The sequence below is a fragment of the Bos indicus genome, chromosome 6 (genome assembly GCF_029378745.1).
Source record: "Bos indicus isolate NIAB-ARS_2022 breed Sahiwal x Tharparkar chromosome 6, NIAB-ARS_B.indTharparkar_mat_pri_1.0, whole genome shotgun sequence".
Lineage (NCBI taxonomy): Eukaryota > Metazoa > Chordata > Mammalia > Artiodactyla > Bovidae > Bos > Bos indicus.
In genome coordinates, this window is record NC_091765.1 from 100,203,141 (window position 1) to 100,224,644 (window position 21,504).

A 21,504-nucleotide genomic window follows, 5' to 3' on the forward strand; every position below is an offset into this window, starting at 1 on the left:
AGTGAAGAGGAACTCAAAAGCCTCTTGATGAAAGTGAAAGTGGAGAGTGAAAAAGTTGGCTTAAAGCTCAACATTCAGAAAATGAAGATCATGGCATCTGGTCCCATCACTTCATGGGAAATACATGGGGAACAGTGTCAGACTTTATTTTTCTGGGCTCCAAAATCACTGCAGATGGTGACTGTGGCCATGAAATTAAAAGAAGCTTACTCCTTGGAAGAAAAGTTATGACCAACCTAGATAGCATATTGAAAAGCAGAGATATTACTTTGCCAACAAAGGTCCATCTAGTCAAGGCTATGGTTTTTCCAGCAGTCATGTATGGATGTGAGAGTTGGACTGTGAAGAAAGCTGAGTGCCAGAGAATTGATGCTTTTGAACTGTAGTGTTGGAGAAGACTCTTGACAGTCCCTTGGACTGCAAGGGGATCCAACCAGTCCATTCTGAAGGAGATCAGCCCTGGGATTTCTGTGGAAGGAATGATGCTAAAGCTGAAACTCCAGTACTCTGGCCACCTCATGCGAAGAGTTGACTCATTGGAAAAGACTCTGATGCTGGGAGGGATTGGGGGCAGGAGGAGAAGGGGATGACAGAGGATGAGATGGCTGGATGGCATCACTGACTCAATGGACGTGAGTCTGAGTGAACTCCGGGAGTTTGTGATGGACAGGGAGGCCTGGTGTGCTGCAATTCACGGGGTCGCAAAGAGTCGGACATGACTGAGCGACTGAACTGAAGCTAAAGCTCGTCTCATCTTCTTGGGAATAAGTGCCTGTTGAGAACTGAAAACTATAATGCACATAAATCACTTAAGCCACTGCAGCATCATTTAATTACTTTTAACGATGTGTTCCAATTTCACAGAAATGATGTGACATTTACCTCCGAGTCGTAATCTGCAAGGATCCAGGGGAAGACAGGATATTGCATGAGGTCATTATACGATCTTCCAGCCAAAGTGTTCAAGTGCATCAAATACTGAAAGTTGCTGATTTCACCTCTCTTGGGAAAGATAAATAAAGATTCACTTTAAAGCGATCAATTATTTCCACTATGTTTGCTTTAAAAAATTTATATGCAAAATGAGGCAAAGGATAGTTTCTTACAGATTTCAGAATAACAAAACAGTTTTTTTCTAAAAAGAACAAAAAGAAAACTTTTTTGTCTATGGTATATATTTTATAAATTATTAAAGTGCTTTTAACTGAATGACTTATACCTTCTGACTACAAATTATGAAGGATGCTTACATTTTCACTGAACTTACCTCCCATCTCTGAGTCACAGACTTCTCTCCAACCAGAGTGCTAAGCAACCCAGATCTACAAATGATAAATAATTAAATGAACTGTAGGCAACATACTGTTTTAGCAACATATTAATAATTTTAAATCAAAGTAATTACAAAGCTGAAAATTTTAAGTCAACAGATCCATAAATTTTTCAAACTATGGAGGACAACCTAATGGTGGGTCATGAAATCGGTTTAGTGGGTTATGGTCAGCATTTTGAAATATGAAATAACAGAATTGAATTGAAGAAAATAGAGAACAGAATATTGGAAGGCACTACACATAGTAAGGGAAACTATTTTAAGCAAGTTCGTGTTACTTGGAATGCAATGTAGTGTATATTTTTTACTGTGGATCATAGCAAATGAATTTGAAACAAACACTGATCTAGTTCAACTTTCAGCCTTTTACAATAATTCCTATGTAAACTGATTTATTTTTTATTTTTCACAATAAACCGTAGAAAATTCTGAAAGAGAAGGGAATACCAGACCACCTGACCTGCCTCTTGAGAAACCTATATGCAGGTCAGGAAGCAACAGTTAGAACTATACACGGAACAACAGACTGGTTCCAAATAGGAAAAGGAGTATGTCAAGGCTGTATATTGTCACCCTGCTTATTTAACTTATATGCAGAGTACATCATGAGAAACGCGGGGCTGGAGGAAGCACATGCTGGAATCAAGACTGCCAGGAGAAATATCAATAACCTCAGATATGCAGATGACACCACCCTTATGGCAGAAAGTGAAGAGGAACTAAAAAGCCTCTTGATGAAAGTGAAAGAGGAGAGTGAAAAGGTTGGCTTAAAGCTAAACATTCAGAAAACTAAGATCATGGCATCTGGTCCCATCACTTTATGGTAAATAGATGGGGAAACAGTGGAAACAGTGGCAGACTTTATTTTTTTGGGCTCCCAAATCACTGCAGATGGTTGATTGTAGCCATGAAATTAAAAGACGCTTACTCCTTGGAAGGAAAGTTATGACCAACCGAGACAGCATATTAAAAAGCAGAGATATTACTTTGCCAACAAAGGTCTGTCTAGTCAAGGCTGTGGTTTTTCCAGTAGTCATGTATGGATGTGAGAGTTGGACTGTGAAGAAAGCTGAACGCTGAAGAATTGATGCTTTTGAACTGTGGTGTTGGAAAAGACTCTTGAGAGTCCCTTGGACTGCAAGGAAATCCAACCAGTCCATCCTAAAGGAGATCAGTCCTGGGTGTTCTTTGGAAGGACTGATGCTAAAGCTGAAACTCCAATACTTTGGTCACCTCATGCGAAGAGTTGACTCATTGGAAAAGACTCTGATGCTGGGAGGGATTGGGGGCAGGAGGAGAAGGGGACAACAGAGGATGAGATGGCTGGATGGCATCACTGACTCGATGCACATGAGTTTGGGTGAACTCCGGGAGTTGGTGATGGACAGGGAGGCCTGGCGTGCTGTGATTCATGGGGTCGCAAAGAGTCAGACACGACTGAGCGACTGAACTGAACTGAAACTGATTTAAAGAGATTCAATTGGAATAAGTGATATAGCAAACAATATTTTGTTCACAGTAGGTACACATCATTCCTAAAAGAGATGTTGAAAAAGTGAATGAAAATATAAATATTTTATGACAGGAAAGTCATGGCTGTTCACAAAATTATGGACTTTTTTTTATAGCAGACTTTTCTAGAATGCTATAAAACCCTTAAGGTTTAACAGCTTTGTAACATGGATAATTAATAATCTGAAGTTTGTGAATTGATCACAGAACCAGTAGTAAAGCACTTAACCATATATTTTATCATCTGAAAGGAAATTAAGAGAGGTGTAAACCTTAGTTCATAAACATTTCTAGCTCAAGAGTACAGACACCACTTTTCACTTCCAGAAAAATTCTTCCTTTCAGGTAAACCGAGTGCAAAGGATACTAGGTGGCGCTAGTAGTAAAGAACGCGCCTGCCAATCAATGCAGGAGGCAGAAGAGACTTGGGTTCAGTCCCTGGGTTGGGAAGATCCCCTGGAGGAGGTCATGTCAACCTACTCCAGTATTCTTGCTTGAAGAATCCCGTGGACAGAGGAGCCTGGTGGGCTATAGTTCACGGGGTCGCAAAAGAGTTGGATACGACTGAAGCGGCTTAGCACTGAAAAAAGAGCTGTGATCATTTCTCAACTTTGTAAGAAAGGGAATAACTGAAAAGGAGATTAAAGTTGGAAATGAATTTCTGCTTCTTGCCTTTGAGCTTTGAACAGTTCTTTAAGAAGTGCCAACTCAGCACAGAACAATGAAATAGCAAGTTGGAGATTATCTAGGCAGGCAAAAGTACTAGTAAGTTGCTTACAAGTAGAAAAAAGGCTAAATATGCTTCATGAGAGCCTTTTGCTTCCTGTATTTATCTTAACAACAACACAAATGATTAGGAACAGAACATATTTCTGAGGTTAACAAAAGCAGACATGCAGCATCTGTATTTATTAAATGTCAGCTAAAGAAAAATAAAAACAATAATTTAAAGAGAAATACACAAATTTAATATGTATAGATACAAACTGGGTATCACATTTTATTGACAAATTTACAGAATGTCCAATAAAGTTTTAAGACATTTTCCTGCATCCTGTAATAATTAATTTGTAGCCCCAAAGCACTGCTTCTTTTCCAATGGATTATAAAGGGCTACTAATACAAAAGAAAATGTATATTTAGAAACAAATCATTCAAAAAATTATATTAACTGATTAAGTTAACCAGTAAAAATTAAAAAGTAAATATAGAAAGCTGGTATCTACTGAGATAAGCAAACTTATCCACTAATAGTAGAATACAAATGTGTATAAGTTTTATAACAAGGAAACCTGATAAAGATAAAATATCCAAAAACAAGAGAATGCCTTATATGTAATGATGAGTGGCTAGTAAATAAAGACAAAGTTTCTAAAGAATTTTTTTAAAAACAAGAGGAAATATTTATATATAATATGAATAGAAGATGCAGAGTAAAAGTGTCTATATATACGATGGACTCAATTGGGCACAAGTGTGCATATTCTCAAAACATTAAAGGAAAATGATCAACATGTGAGACATCTGACACTGGTTTGACACGAGCGATCATGCATACATTCTCTTATTTCTAATTTTCAGTATTGTAAAATTGTTCTACAAACTACTGAGGGTTGGGGTGCAGGGATATTCATTAAAATATTAAATAATACTGTCCAGATGTAAATGATCCAATTTCAGTATTAAACTATAATGTGCAAGAGGCACATGACCTACCCCTGCTCCACGCTGGTGTTCGGCCGCTGCCCAGACACAGACTCTGAACTGTCAGTGAGAGATGGCACTACAGCCAAAAACCTGGAAGATTAAAAAATAGCATAAAATTGGAAATGACGTGTCAGTCAGGATCTAATGGGAGCGTAAGAAAGAATGACTCATTTAGAGCTTAACTGCTGCATTTACCACCACCCCCTCGACTCCTCAGTAAATGGCAAGCAAAGGGAATATACAATAATTGGAATACTCAAATAAACAATACTCAATAATTAGAAACTCCATAGACAAATAAAGGTAAGATGATGGCTTCTAAAGCCAATATAAAGATCCACAGCAAAACCTGACATTTTCGAGTTTTATGTATGTTGCCGCATTACTTGACACACTGATTCACAGGAATTGAGTCGACTTAATGATGTCCTAAAGAGTGACTGAAGCTAAACACTCACAGGACAGCAAGCGGTGCTAATAGCTAAACAAACGACAGCAGAGACGCCACCAACAAATGAGAACACATACACGAGGAAAACCTTTATGTGACACTGTCACGATTATTTTCAGAGTAGCTCCTAATGTCAACATATATTTTTTAAGGGCAACCAAGAGTTGTGGGAAAATCCTTGGAATCAATGTGGACCTTGAACTTGGCACATACACAGAAATCTCTCAGCTAAAGACAAACTCATCTCCTTGTAACAGCTTCTAATTGGGAAGAGCAGATAATTTACCCATGTTGAAAACGATACCACCCTTAGAAATGAATAAGACAGGCAACTAACATTTCAATTGTTTACTTAGTTCGTCCCAGTCAACATCCACGGGGACTTTTTCTGCAGAACCTCCCTCATTTCTCTCATGCTCACAGGTAGTATTGCTGTACTGCAGTGATAAACAGTGTTGCTTGGTATTAGTCACTCCTTATTGGAAACACAAAACTTCCCTAATAGAGAGATTTGCCAGGATTTATATTACTCTCTGAACTTCCCAGGTGGTGCTAGTGGTTAAGTAACCCGTCTGATAGCGCAGAAGACAGAAGAGACTTGGATTCCATCCCTAGGTCAGGAAAATCCCCTGGAGGAGGGCATGGTAACCCACTCCAGTATTCTTGCCTGGAGAATCCCATGGACAGAGGAGCCTGGCAGGCTGGGTTGCAAAGAGCAGACACAACTGAAGTAACTTAGCTGCATGCATGCATATTACTCTTCAAAGAATAAGGGCTCTCTTATTACCTACCATCAGTTCATAAAAGCTTTAGTATTCACACATCCAACAGAACTTTCAAGCACACAAACATATACTATTTTTCTTCTAGGTAAACACAGTTTACCAAAAATGAAATATAGTCAGATTAAATCAACTGCTTTATTTGGTTGAGCTACTTTTTGAAGGATGAGGGTATCCAACTTACCTTCCAAAGTCAGAAAAGTCCCACAAGAATATAAATTCTAAGGAAATTCAGGCTCTGTATTCAATAGCAAGGTATGGCACTGTCTTCTTTTTGGTAAATATGAACAAAGCCTATTCTGAACCTAAAGTATTATTTTTTAAGCTATAGTTTCATCATTCCTTTATACTTAAAGAGATATTTTGATGAAGTCTAGTGTAAGTTTGGAGAAGGAAATGGCAACCCACTCCAGTATTCTTGCCTGAACAATCCCAGGCTGCCACCTATGGGGTCGCACAGAGTCGGACACGACTGAAGCGACTTAGCAGCAGCAGCAGTGTAAGTTACCGGAAGGAAAAAAAACGTTCTTTCAAAATAGAAGAGCATCAGAAGAAGCACATTTCAAGAGGCTGGCAAAAATGAAACATTTTCTTCAAAGAAGTTAATTCAAGTATTTAATTGATTTTTAAAAAATGAGCTGAACTTGTAATGCTTTACACCTCCCATTGCTTCCCACAATACAGCATTATGAAGTATTCATAATAATCTATACCTTTGATAAACTTTGTTTCTGATTCCTTTCTGAAAAGCAAGGAGGTAGTTTCGTCCATCTCCAGAGAAAACTTCCACAGCGATAGGCTGAAAAGATCAGAGGGAAAGACATTAAGAAAAAATGCAAATAAGGTTACATATTAACTTTTCCACTATGAGTTTCCCTAATATTGAAGCAGTTAATCTGATGACTGGAAAACATTTTTTGAGTCATGAATTCCTAGTATATTAAATTACAAAAACAGATGGAATTTGTTCTGCTCAATTTGTTTCTAAAATCCTTACTACAAAATTATAATTTTGTACATTTATAGTGAATGTAATTTTTATGCAACAAATATAAATCTGGATAACTATAGGGAAAGATGGATAACAAAGTTAACACTCAAAGTTTTAGGATGCTAAAGGGATGTATTATAAAGCTATGCCACATGTGACACGAGCTTGTCTATATACAACCAAATCCAAAACCCTTAAGCAATAAGGCGGAGCCTATCATGTAAACATCCTCTAAATAAAGGAACATGACAAAATGTTTATTTCTACTAAATCAACCAACCTGCAGGAGATATCTCCGTTTATGCACTTCCTTGATATCTTCATATGCAAAGATACTGCACGTTCTCTTGAGCTGACTGGGGCCTTGCCTGGCTCCTCTAGGGATAATCGGCTCATGCATACTAGAGGCAGCCCGGAAAAAGGAGGCAACAGAAACAAAGCAAGAGGTAAACTCACTGTTTAACAAACGGGGGTGCTATTTTCAACATGGGAAAAGAAGCAGGACACAGTATACCTGAATATTTAGTTAAAGAAAAAACCTTTTAAGAGAGTAATTTGTTAGCAACTCAGTATACATTGTTAACAAAGGTCCGTCTAGTCAAGGCTATGGTTTTTCCAGTAGTCACATATGGATGTGCGAGTTGGACCATAAAGAAAGCTGAGCTCCGAAGAATTGATGCTTTTGAACTGTGGTGTTGGAGAAGACTCTTGAGAGTCCCTTGGACTGCAAGGAGATCCAACCAGTCCATCTTAAAGGAGATCAGTCCTGGGTGTTCATTGGAAGGACTGATGCGGAGGCTGAAACTCCAATACTTTGGCCACCTGATGCGAAGAGCTGACTCACTGGAAAAGACCCTGATGTTGGGAAAGATTGAGGGCAGGAGGAGAAGGGGACGACAAAGGATGAGATGGTTGGATGACATCACCAACTCAATGGACATGAGTTTGGATAAACTCCAGGAGTTGGTGATGGACAGGGAGGCCTGGCATGCTGTGGTTCATGGGAGTGCAGAGTTAGACACGACTGAGCGACTAAACTGAAGTGATACTATAAATCCCCTTTGGTGAATATAACTTTGTCTATCACCAACTCTCGGAGTTCACTCAAACTCATGTCCATCGAGTTGGTGATGCCATCCAGCCATCTCTTCCTCTGTTATCCCCTTTTCCTCCTGCCCCCAATCCCTCCCAGCATCAGAGTCTTTTCCAGTGAGTCAACTCTTTGCATGAGGTGGCCAAAAGCGCATATCTATCAGGCATAGCTGGTACAGTGCCAAGGTCTATATACCTTTAAGGGGCCAAGAAAATGTTTTAATATCTTTTAAAATCAAAAGAAAAAACCTTGAATTTTTAGGTAGAAGAAAATGTGGTAATATATAAAGTGAATATATTCATCTTTAAACCAACACAATCAGAAAACATCACTTTAAATAATTTTATATGCAAGAGGAGGCCCATAAAAGTCATCATGTAGCCCTGATGGCTGCTAAAAATGATAATGTGAAATTATATCCTAGGAATGAAGATAACCATGTGTCAGAATGAAGATCAAGGTGTCCACATTCACCATGTACATTAGGTGTTCAAAATGTAAGAGGAAGAGAAGAGCATGTTGATTTTCTAAGTCTTTAGCTTTTTATCTTCCTTTTTGTTTTGTCTGCCTCTGGGTTTTCCATTACCCAGTATCACGTCCATCACGGGACTGGCAGAAGAAAAGGAAGCTGGATCAACTTAGCCAGTTAATTCCTGCCTGTGCATAGGTCACACTGCTTCTAGGGTACTCAGAGGACATGGGCGTGCTTACATTTGTTGGCGTTTTGTACAGCTGCCTGTGTTTTTGCTATAACTGTGTTTGCACTGAGATTTGAAAAAAGAACACTCTGCACATTTAGAATAACTTTATAAATATACAGATGACAATACCAGGAACTTGTATTATATCTAATGCTATTAATGCATAGCAATAAATCTTATGTAGTTTTCATTTTGATAAATAAGGCAAATTTGTCCCTTATAGTTTTGAAATATTACTCTTGTGAATATGTAATGACAGATGCATACAAACTGAGAGATAACATTACTTAAAACATAACTTTTCATTAAAAAAAAAAAAAACTATGTAGGTATCTTGTTTGCTAAAGACAGCTATACTTTGTGTCTCTTCATTCATTTACTTACTTTGGAGGTAAGGTTTCAATATCTCTTATTTCTCTGGTTGCTGTCATTGTAAATCCATCAATCACATAGAAATGCTCTTTACCAAAGAGGAGTAGCCCCTCACTGGTATCAAGGCCCTGGACTCGAGCACAGCGGTACATGTGCTGGATCTATTAAGAAAACCAGAAACATTCATTAGTATAGTTTTTAAAAAAATCAACTAATTTATTTTAAAAAAAAAATACAAAGGAAGCAAAATGTTTTTAAACATGGATTTAATGGGCAAACAAAATTTTACCAAGATGTTACTGTGTGATGGCACCCCCTGAGCTAAGCATATTAATCTGATTGCAAACATAATAAACAGAAGAGCTAAGATTGCAGTCTTGAGTTGCAGTTTGACTTCAGTAAAAGGAACCAACCTTCTATTCACATACATCCACTCAATCCACTTATCCCAGTATTCACTGAGTACTAACTCTGCCAGACACGTGTGTACGAGGTTCCAGAGTCAGTGAACAAGTTAGAAGAGGAGGAAGACAGACAGAAACTTTGCATGAAGGGGAACTGAGGCACCACGTGGGGAGCTTCCGACTGAGCCCTTGGCCAGGCAGGACGCACAGAGGGGGAAAGGCATGTAGAGCCTGATGTTCCCGAGTTGACTTTCTAGTTTTGTCATTTAACTAGAGATTTGGTCAGATTTCTTCATGTCTCTGGGCTTCTGTATCTTCAAGTAAATTTCAAATATACTTCAGTGGCGGGTTGTAAAAGTGACAGAATATATAGAATCATGTTAGCAACTGCTGGCTGTCTTCTCTTCCACACAGCTTACTTTCCTCTTCTTCCATAACAGCCTCTGGAATTTGTCTCTGTTCGCTCCCCACTGGATTCCGCCTGCCTGGCAGACTGTGGTGCCATTGTAAAAAGCCAAACTTGGCAGAAGCTGTATTTTCCTCATAGAAGGACGGACTTGCTAAAGCCCTCAATGTTACCATTGTTTTCTTTCCAACAGGCAGGATCTAGTTCTTAGCAAAAATTCCTTCTTGCTTATTCTTAGTTTAACATGAGTCAAGGAAAAAAAATCAGCAACTGAATCAGAGTCAAACAACTGTCAAATGAATGTCAGTCTAAATGCACTTCCTGCACTATTCAAGCTTAAAGCAATTAGAGCAAAGGCTGTACTCATAAGATCAGAAGCTTAAAACATGACAGTATTAGAAAATAAATTTTCTAAAATAGACAAATAGAAGTTTCAACACCACATGTGAACTACAATAAAAACTTAGAATGTTACAGTGAAAAAACTTCACATATTTCTAAAATAATTCTATTTTAAGTAAAATAGACACATAGAAAATGTTATTTCCTAAGTGCATACCTTAAAGAATTTTCAAATGCTTAAAATATGATGCAACCAGCATCCAGAACAAGGAATAGAACATTCCGAAGCTCCCAGACACTTATCATGTGCTTCCTTCCTTCAGACCTACTGTACTTTTATAGTTACAATTTTTTTTAATGTTTTCATTCAAGATTAATCAGGCTATATATTTGAACAGAATCTGAAAAAATTAAGCTCTAATTTCTAGTTACTATTGCTTAGTGAGTAATATTTTAAGGGTTATACCACAGTCTACTATAACAGACAAACACAATCTTTAAAGACATGATACTACACATTAAATTCCTTCATTCTTTTATCGCTTTATTCAACCAGACACTCCTTCATTCAAGGTTTACAGACAGTGTATCAGGTGATTAAGAGCTGTGCAAGGCACTGGGGTAGAAATAAGAAAACACTGTCTGCCTACAATGAGCTCACTATCTAGGGCAAGAAACAGTCACAGGAACAAAGGAATCATAACTCACTAAAATGAGTGACAGACAAAAAAGAAAGTGAAAGTATTAGTCTCTCAGTCATGTCTGACTCTTTGTGACCCCATGGACTAGAGCCCTCCAGGCTCCTCTGTCCATGGAATTCTCCAGGCAAGAATACTGGAGTGGGTTGCCATTCCCTTCTCCAGGGAGTGATAGATATAGGGTTTTTATAGTTACAGCTTTTTCCCCCCTCTTTTTATGTTTTCATTCAAGATTAATCAGGCTACATATATTTGAACAGAATTTTAAAAATTAAGCTCTAAAAGAGTGAAAGACATAGGGCTTTATAAAAGCTTAGAGGAGGGTATTTACATCTGGGCTGGCAAAACCCTGAAGGAAAAGTTCCTATGTATTGAGTACTAAAGACTCCAGATAAATGAAGCTGTATCAAATGTGGGTTACAGGGTTACAGGTTATGCGAGTGACAGGGGCATTTATGCAGAGAATGCAATGAGTAAAGTGCAAATTAAAGAACCAACATCATGGATGGAGTGAACTGCAAGGTACAAAGTGCTACGGGGCTCAGGCTACACAGCAGAGTCAGTAAACTAAGCCTAGAGGGGTCGCAGGTTATAAGAGATTGAGAGCGACATAGGAAGGCCAAGTAGTCTTCTGTGAGTGAAGCTGAGTGTAGGGGTGAAATATGAGGCTGGGGGTGATGGGCTCAAGGCTTGGGGATGATGGGTTAGTTGAAGCTGCTCAAGTGGTTAGTGCAATTACAGAGGAGTAGGGAAAAATACAGGACCACATTACTGAACGGGTTGTGTACATGGGATTGAAAGAGAATTAAGGGGAGAGCTGCAATTTGGTAAAGGGTATACAGAGGAAGACTAGGTGTCAATGTTAATCCTGTATCTGATGCCGCTTCATGCTGGTCGGTGTCCGGAGAGGTGAGAAAGTCCTGCAGATGAAGAGTGCTGAACCCGAAGGGGACTTAATACTGATTTCACTGCAGAGGCTGCAATATGTCTCTTTGGCTGCCAGATAAATACCCTTCAGCTGTCTTGTAAAAGGGAAACAAATCACTCAGTGCAACCCCTCCTGTCCAGAAGCCCAGCACCTTTTCGCCCTCCTCCAACAGGCGCAGCAGGGTGGCGTTGTCTGTTTTCTCCTCCTCTTCTATCGAGCTGCCCTCAGCTGTCTGGTCCTGTAACTGCTCCTGTGTCTCCTCATCGCCTCCATCCGGTGCTGACCGAGACCGTTTGAGAGGTGGCTTGACCAGTCCTGCAGGACAAGAGCCAAGAGGGCCATGTGGTCTCACGGGGGCCACTGGGGAGCGGTTTAGTCTCAAGGAGTCCTTCCTGTACAATTTGAGAGAATTCAGGAAGGCATGCACACACTTCAGTGGCCAACAGCACAGGCTCTAGGGACTTCCCTGGTGGTCCAGTGGTTAAGAATCCACCTTCAAATGCAGAGGACATGGGTTCAATCCCTTGGTCAGGGAACTAAGATCCTAAATGCTGGGTAACTAATATCAGAGTAACTAATACCATGAGTTGCAATTAGAGAGCCCATGTACTGCAGCTACTGAGCCCAACTGCTCTAGAGCCCATGAGCTACAACTAGAGAAACTCTCTGCAACAAACAGCCTGTGTGTTGCAATGAAAACCCAGTGCTGACCAAAAAAATCACCACCACAACCATAAAAAACCCAAAAACCAAAACAAATAAAAAATTACCAATCACCGCCCGCTTCGCCCCCGCCAAAAAAAAAAAAACAAACCCCAAAAACCACCCCACTCAGCACAGATCTGGTATTAAACAGTTGTATGACCTGGGAGTATTATCTGCCCTCTCTGAATCTCAAAGGGTTCTCATTTATAAAAACAGGACAAAAATATCATCTCTACTGGATACCTGGAGGACTGTTGGAGAACTAAATGAGGTAATTCCGATCAAGTGCTTAGGATCGTACATGATAAATAGTAAACTCTCAACAAGTGTCAGATGACGATGATGATAAACAGAGAGATTAGCAGAGTGAATGGTAACAGGGGTGATGCTAACGTGTGGGTTTTACTGAGGGGATACCATTAATAAATGGTCAGTCATTATCAGAAACAAGAATAAGGACAGCAAGTTATAAACATGATTATAAGAGATCCCACCTACATGGAGGGCCCATGAGGGCTATTTAAAGACTCACGTTATAAGTGGCACTATGGTCATTCAGACATGAATGAATCTGTTTAACTCAACAGATCATAAAGAGTAAGAACACAATTCTTTTTGATATAGAGCTGGATACTTTAATTTGCCCAATAAGTTAACATTTTACTGCCTACATTTTGATAATTTTATTGATAATCACAGGAGGTGAAATTAAAATCTGAGGATGAAGGTAACCACTGATATCCCAAAGTATAGGAAACAAACAGGCTCTAGGACTCTATCTCTAAATCTCACATTTAATATTCTTTAGTTTGTTTCCTCAAAAGTAATGTCACATCTATCTACTATAGCTGCTCTAAGAATTTTGGAAAAACATATCTGCTAGAATCCTACCCTTTGAACCCAAGTTATCAGAGGTTCTGGTTTGTCTTGGGAAGAACCTTATTTTCACATAGCAAAGACTACAATAAATAAGCTGGAGAAGGAAATGGCAACCCACTCCAGTATTCTTGCCTGGAGAATCCCATGGACAGAGGAGCCTGGCAACTACAGTCCATGGGGTTGCAAAGAGTCGGACACAACTGAAGTGACTTAGCATGCACACACAATAAATAAGCAAGAAAGAGCAAGTCTTGCTGAGGACATCCAGCAAGGGAAAAACTTCCAGCTGCTTTATTTATAGTTTGATGAATCAAAACCTCCAATTCTATATCTATCATAACATCTAGCACATCACAGTAAGGACACCAATATTTGTGGTTTTAGTTTAATTAGGAATTAGGAAAACTGAGGCTAAGAGAAGCTAAATGCCAATGACCCAAACACATCACCACAAACTGTGAATTATATACCTTGGTTATATATTGGTATATACCTTGGTTATATACCAATTATATACCTTGGTTATATGGCTATAACACAGCTTTGGACTGATCTCAATGACTTTGCTGATGCAGTGTCAAGAAATAAGAAGGCTGAAAACTCTGTTTACTAAAAATTTCAAGGATTCTACGAAAATGTTAGGTCACTTATGAAATATTTAGTAATTCATAGTCATCATGAGAGAAAACAGGTATGATACGAGAAGCTGACCACAACTATAGATAAATGCTTTATGTTGACATGGCCATATACTATTAGATTTTTATCAATGAGATCTGCAAATAATTTTTAACTTATACTTTTAATTCACATTCCAGGGCTTTATCTATGGACTATACCAAGACTTTACAATTTATGATTATTTCAGAGGCTTAAAAAATAACAATGGATTGATTTTACTTTTTCAACATCAACTGAGTCCCCATTGTGTGCTAGACATGAAATAATCTCTGCCTCTGAGAAACTGATAATTTAGGAAAACATAAAATCACTGAAATTGCTGTAAAAGATACGACTACAGTGCCACTGCAGCCAGGGGAGCTGAACGAGAAGGCTTCAGTGGAGGACAGTGGGATCAGTATCTTAGGACAAAATTGGGAAGGTCCAGCTCACAGAGAAGCTGTAGAGGAGGGCAGAGGGCACACATATACAGATGTCCAGAATCAAAAAGCCCATGTCCATTTTAGTCCAATCCTTGATCATATGCAGGTCTTACTAGGCTCACAAAGTATAGATTTGCAATAATATGTTTTAGTTCATAGGAAAAAAGATCATTATTTCTTACTGTTGGCTAACATGCACTAATAACACATTTAATGGTTGTTTTAATCTTATAAATATTCACTTAGTTATTAGGGCCTTAACTTAAAATATCAGGTACCACAGAGAATTCTGCCAGATACAGTGAAAAAAAAAAAAAAATCAAGCCAATGGGTACATGACATTCATCTATAGGCTATAAAGAAGAGCCAGTCTCTTTAGTTTTGATATAGAAATCCATCTTTAAGAAGGTTGATATACTAAAATATGCATAGATACTTTTAATAAGTTTGGCCCTACTGTTCATAATATATAAATAGTCGCTCAGTCATATCCAACTCTTTGTGACCCCATGGACTATAACCTGACAGGCTTCTCTGTCCATGGACTTCTCCAGGCAAGAATACTGGAGTGGGTAGCCATGTTCTTCTCCAGGAGGGTCTTCCTACTGTTTATCATTGCTAATATTTTTCATATGAATTGAAGTAGAAGGAATGCTCCCAAGTGTTTTTAATTAAAGTCAGAGAGGAAGGCTGCTGACCTTTGACTTTAGCAATCGTGTCTTCACCATGTTCTGGTTCTTGCTGAGCAGCTTCTCCTTCAGAGCTCTCTACGATGGCATCCTGCACAATGGCTGGGTTGCCGGAGGCTAGTCGCATGTAGTATTCTTTACTGTCATAACTTATGGCTCTTCTGTATCGAGCAGGCTTCTATGGAACAGCAAAAGGAAAGTGCTAGCTAATTCATCTTCAAGAATTAATAGACTGTACATAGTAAGAGCACAGACTTTTGGGTTAGGTTTCTCTCTTTTTAAATTGTACTGACTTTTAGAAGACATACATAAAACAACATTAGCAGTTTTGTCCTTTCCGAAAAAAGAAATACATCATCTTTTGTCAAATGTTTCCATGTTAGTAGAGCACAGTCTTCCTGATGCAGCAGTACAGTAGAGAGAACACCCAGTGTCAGAAAGCATCATGTTGTAAGGGGATGTCCAGTTTGTGGAGAGCCTGGAATTTTGTTTCTGCCCCAAGTAAACAGCTTAGGCCTAAAGGGCCATCCCTTTGGTAGGAACTACCTGTGTGTGTACTGCAGATACTTGGAGGTAGAAACCCAGAACTGCCCTTTTCCTCCTGGTATTCCCATGTCTCACCGTAACACTGGGAATGGCCCAACCCTTCAGAGTCCTGACCCCACATGGAATGCACTGGCTTCAGGCCAGATGACACCATCTGGTTCACCTGCTACTCCAGCTTCTGTCTCCAATTTGCTAAAACAACCCTGTTGTTTGTTGTGTAAAAGAATATGATCCAGAAACTTAACAAATAAATGAGTGTATCAAGAACATACATAAGTCCATTTTGAAGAAGAAATTAATTACCCAGAAACATCAGAAGAGATTTAACTTTTTGGTGTTTAATACAGAGCATTTTCTTTTCAGAATAATTAATATTTATCTTAAAAAACAGGTTTTCCAGTTGACCCAAATTTTTTCTTAAAACAACAAACAATGAGAAATTAAGGTTTAAAATTTCCTATAAAAATGCAAGACCAAAGGGAAAAGTTTATATGTTCCTTGACCAGAATGACCCAGACTTTGAATTAACAATTAAGAAAAAGATAAGAGTTTGAAACACGCTTAAAGACCTTCTCTTTCTAAACATTACTTTCCTTCCCCATTAAAATCTAATTGAAAATATTCTATCAGCCTAACTCTCCATCAAATAGTTAATATGTACTGTCTACAAAAATACTTATATTAAGTAAAACTCTTTTAAAAATGATTTTGAAGTAAAATGGAAAAAAAGTGTCCAACTGGATGAAATATTTAGACTAAAATACTGAACCAATTTTGAGGTGAAAAGATACCTAACTCAAGCCACCGCTACCCTTAACTTCAGGTGTAGACTTAGAACGAAGAGAGCTGCAAGCTAACTGATGAACGATATGCAGCAAATGAAAACTGGACTATGTAACACGCAAGTACTGAAATGCTGTAAAATAATATTACAATTATGGAAGGATGAATCTGATAAATTAATAAGAATATTGTAGTATTTTTTGAAATGAAAGCAGGGTAGTTAATTTTGTATTATAACAATTCTCTACACAAGATTTAACAATTATCTTCAACTCAAAATTGTTCATTTTTAAAAAGATGAAAGCATAGTTAGTGATGGGCAAGACAATGAATTAACAAATGTGGGACAACATCTTGGATACTGACTTCATATCTGATTCGGAACTAAAAGGATTCTCCCCCAAATATTTTGAGGTAAATTTCTGTGTTGTAAAGTTCTGCATTTTTTTTTACTGCTTATGTATTGAATCTTCCCGCAAAAAGAAAACAATTATATAAATTTAAATTAAAATAAAATAGTATTTAAAAGTGATCATACACTTAATTTCCATTTAGTTCCTTCTGATTGAAAAAGTAATTTTAAGAGAGAATACACTTGCAGTCTCAAAATATATATTGTTTAGTATCTAGAAGAATTAAATGAGAAGTTGAAAACAAACTTGGTGGTGTCCAGCTGCCCATTACTAACATGCCTTGGGACTTGTTAGTTTATGTGTGAAGCGGTACACTTTTCACGGTGAGAGCGATGGGTATTCAGCCTGTTAGTGAGCTGCATAGGGATCCTAGAAAGCTAATCGGAACAAAGCAAGAGAGATGAGAACATCTCTTAGTAGGAATGAAATTCACTTTTTTCAACTCCACGGAACTTACAGAAAGAGCAAATTGAAAGTTATCCCTTTAGGTTAGTCTAGTCTACCATGCACTAATATAAAATAAAACAAAACCAAAACAAAGAAATTAAAATAAAAAAACTGTAAGCATTTTGCATTCTTTTATGGTATTTTGTGGTTTACCTTTTGAGGAATGATATCATCAGGTGTCTCAGGCTGTTTACTTGGGATCTCAGACTGAAAATAGGGTATTAAGTATAGACACATCAGAAAAAAATAACAAAGAGCAACACAAAAATAAAATACTCTTGAGGATTGTATGAAATATGGAAGATGCACTCACACAAAATTAATATGATATCCTAAGCTGCTTGAAATAATCACTGAGCATCTTGTGATTATTTTCTCAATTATCAAAAGTAGTTTTAAAGTAAAACATAACTGCTAAAATTCTCAAGGTTACTGAACAAGACAGACTTCAAAGTCACACAGACAAAACTTGAGCATAGGCTGCCAGTGTCTTGGACAATTTAGAGACAACTCTTTATATGGCTTCAAAGGAAAAACAGAGAAAATTGGATAATGGAACCTAGTTCTAGCTATTATTAATATCTTGAACCTAACTTTTACTGTGCTTATCTCTCGATCTGTTTTGCAACAGAAGCAACTGGTTTGAACTATTATCTACAATATCCCAAACCACAGAAATCACTAAGTGCTTGTTAGTGAAAAAACATCTTCCCCTAAAAGCCAGAGGACCTTCTTCCTTTGCTGCCTTCAAAGCTGAGATCCCAGAGAGGCTGAAAGTGGAAGCAAGCTTGGATTATCAGCCTCCAAATGGAAATTTTCTCTAAACATTACTTTTTAAACAATAAGGTAGCTGCTTTATATTTTATTCTCAGAATGAAACTGAGTAACAAGAAGGCAGGATCTGTTGAGCTGCAGCGCGTGGCCTGTGCATGTACACATACAAACGGATAGCTACAGACAATAACACATCCAAGCAACCTTCCAGTTCTTCTTTTCACAGTTTGTATTTGGAGATGACTTCCAGGACCTGGCCTTACAGTAAATATGAGCAGACAAAATGCTTTCATAAATGTTTGCTTCCCCTGGCAAAACAAACGCGGAACTACTGGGCATACTTTCAAGTATTTAATATGGTTTAATAAACATCTCTCCTTAAAAGCGAATTTTTAAAAGCATACCTTACATTGACAGATAATCTTTAAAACACACATCCATGTTCCCAATCGTGGTAAAGGTTTGGGTTACATAAGTATTACTACACATTTGTTGAGACTCACAGAATGGTGCACTTAGGATTTATATGTAAAATTCATGTCAATAAAAAAAGAATTCTGAACAAATACTGAATTCCATTGCTACACATATGGAAGTGTTTAGGGGTGAAAGATACTGATTTCTCTAACTCATTTTGAAATTAATTAAAAAATAAAACAAGACAGACCACTGGACAGATGTGTGATAAACCAATATAGCAAAATGGACCAACTACTATTGTCAAACCTAATTCTGATGTCTACTATATATCCCCAACTAGAATGTGGGCAGGGTCTGACATGTACACGATAGTGCGTTCCCTGGAGCATATGATGGAGGGCTGGTTTAATACACATTTGCTCACTGAGCCACTAACTGAGGTTCTTATTTTACTAAAAGGTACAGTGTTCAACATCAAAGCTATATGTATACTAATAATTTTAGTATATCATAGTTCTATTTAATTTAAAAAATTATATATTATTATTATAACTGTTTATACAGAAATTTAAAATTTTCAATGTCAGAATTTCTAGTAAATAATTTTATAGTTCCTTTACTTCTAAGTTTTCTCTGTTATTGGCAATGGAATTTCCTGAGCCACTTAGTTCATACATAGCATATAAAAATATATGCAGAGGAAGCCACAGGAGACTCACTTAATTACAAGAAAAGGGACTTAGATGAGTTGTTTACCCTTCTGCCCTGAGCAGCTCAACATTAAAGGGAAACAGTGAGGGTTTTATCCCAATAATATTTGCAAAGAACAGTCAATTTGTTTGGGACTATTATTCTGTGAAAATAAGGGGCTTGTAGAATTAAAACCTGGTTTTAGTACTTAAATATAATTTTAAAGTGACAAAGTTTGGAATTTTATTCTCCTTCCTCAGGATTCAGAGCAGCTAGCTGCTTAAAAACCACCAGGTTTTGTATTTGCATCATTTCCCAGGCTCACATCTTAGTATTTATAAATAATATTACCACTTAAAATACAGAATTATAGTACAACTCAGTATAACTATTTTAGATTTGAAATCGACCGTCCAAGGAAAGTCCCTGTGCAAAGGGACTTTTAAGTGCAATTAGAAAATTTTCCACATGTACATAACTTTTCTCAGGACAAAATTAATTTTTGTTCTCATTAAAATAATTTTAGTTGATAAAACTTCAAAGCTTTCAATTCTGTGGCAAATGAAACACTAAAATATTCTCTTCATTCTACAAACAAACATCTAACTTAAAAATAAAGTTCAAAACTTACAATAAAAGATAAGCTACATTTTAACACAGTATGTAGCATTATCCAGGTTTAAGAAATAATGACCAAAGAAATAATCACTTGATTATATATAACACATCAAAGATTTTAAAACAAGAAATAACTTTGAAATCATCATTGTATGTTAACCTTAAGCAACAGGACTAAAGACTTAAATGTTACTTAAAACAATGATTCTTCTTAATAAATAAGGTGAAGATCAAATCACTTGTCCTTACTCCAGGCAGAACCTATTATACCTCTCAAGAGGCTTCAAAAGCAATTTTTAGTACCTGTTATACCTGAAATCGGAGAAGGCAATGGCACCCCACTCCAGTACTCTTGCCTGGAAAATCCCATGGGCGGAGGAGCCTGGTAGGCTGCAGTTCATGGAGTCGCTAAGAGTCAGACATGACTGAGCGACTTCACTTTCACTTTTCACTTTCATGCATTGGAGAAGGAAATGGCAACCCACTCCAGTGTTCTGGCCTGGAGAATCCCAGGGACGGGGGAGCCTGGTGGGCTGCCGTCTATGGGGTCGCACAGAGTCGGACACGACTGAAGCGACTTAGCAGCAGCAGCATACCTGAAATACCTCTTAGGTTGCGAAAAGTACTGCCTATATTTTATAAAGATGGGTACAAGGAGAATGGCGCATTTCCACAAGCGTAAAGGAAAGACGTGACTGGTCTCTGATTCTGGGAGGCAACATTCAAAATGGTTCAGAGTAGAGGAGGATTTTCTATGAAACTGACGAAGCTTATACCTCAACAGTCCTCACTTCCTATGGGCTCCTTGCAAAGCCCTGCAAGAGAGGCTCTAGCAATTTTTTATTCATAAGGCCATACTCTTTTTATTATAGAGCCTCCCCAAGTTACAGAAACTTTACAGCCCATAAAATTTGACTCTAGCCCTTTGTAGTGCAAGAATAATTAGGAAAATTCTCTAAGAATATTGAATGGGAAGCAATGGATAAATTCTAATTCAGGAAGAAAGAGCTCTGACAAGTCCATTCATTGAACACTTATTAAGCTCTATATACGCTTCAGCATTAGAGAGAAACCCTAATACACAGGACTTTCCTGTGGTCCAGTGGCTGGGTGTAGCCTTCCAGTGCAGGCAGTGCAGGTCCCATCACCAGCTTGGGAGCTAAGATCCTGTATGACTTGTGGCCAAAAAAAAAAAAAAAAAAAAGCCTAAACACAACATGTAGGCAATGCTGTAGCAATTTCAACAAAAACTTTAAAAAAATGGTCCACATCAAAAAAATTCTTTGAAAATAAAAAAAGAAAAAAAAATCTAGTATATGGTTTCTCTCTGAAAGAAATTCACTGTCTGTTGATAATGTCTCAAAACCACCAGAGACTGGAATCTTTTTTAAAGACTGATTCAACTCCTGAGGAATTATCAACCTATAGTTATTATATCTTGCTCTGCTACTTAGTATTATATCTTGCCCTGCTACCTAGAAGAGATTCCTTAATTTTCTAGGCTTCTATTTCTCATCTGTGAAATTGGGATAATAACATAACTACACTTCAGAGGGCCCTGAAATTGTAAGTAAATGCTCTGCAGAGCATCAACCACATTGTGCCTTGTAAGTATCTGTGCACTCTCTCTTTAATATTTATCATTTGTTTATTTATTTACCTGTGCCAAGTATTTGTTGCAGCACGTGGGATCTCTTTTAGTCATGGCATGCATACT

The 21,504-nt window shown here is 37.8% G+C and overlaps 1 protein-coding gene across 7 annotated transcripts in view; it reads right to left on the bottom strand.

Annotated features, from left to right (window-relative positions):
• WDFY3 (WD repeat and FYVE domain containing 3) overlaps positions 1-21,504 on the bottom strand; it is a 283,525-nt gene that overhangs the window by 37,747 nt on the left and 224,274 nt on the right. For 5 of the 7 annotated variants that reach the window (XM_070791719.1, XM_070791718.1, XM_019963043.2 and 2 more), the window contains 9 exons: positions 17,439-17,492; positions 15,106-15,274; positions 11,872-12,035; positions 8,955-9,103; positions 7,057-7,177; positions 6,499-6,584; positions 4,562-4,642; positions 1,268-1,322; positions 883-1,002 (listed from right to left, as the gene is read on the bottom strand). In XM_070791719.1, coding sequence (XP_070647820.1) covers positions 883-1,002; positions 1,268-1,322; positions 4,562-4,642; positions 6,499-6,584; positions 7,057-7,177; positions 8,955-9,103; positions 11,872-12,035; positions 15,106-15,274; positions 17,439-17,492 — 999 coding nt within the window. The remainder of the gene's footprint in view (positions 1-882; positions 1,003-1,267; positions 1,323-4,561; positions 4,643-6,498; positions 6,585-7,056; positions 7,178-8,954; positions 9,104-11,871; positions 12,036-15,105; positions 15,275-17,438; positions 17,493-21,504) is intronic. The other 2 variants (XM_019963046.2, XM_019963044.2) reach the window with 1 other exon arrangement.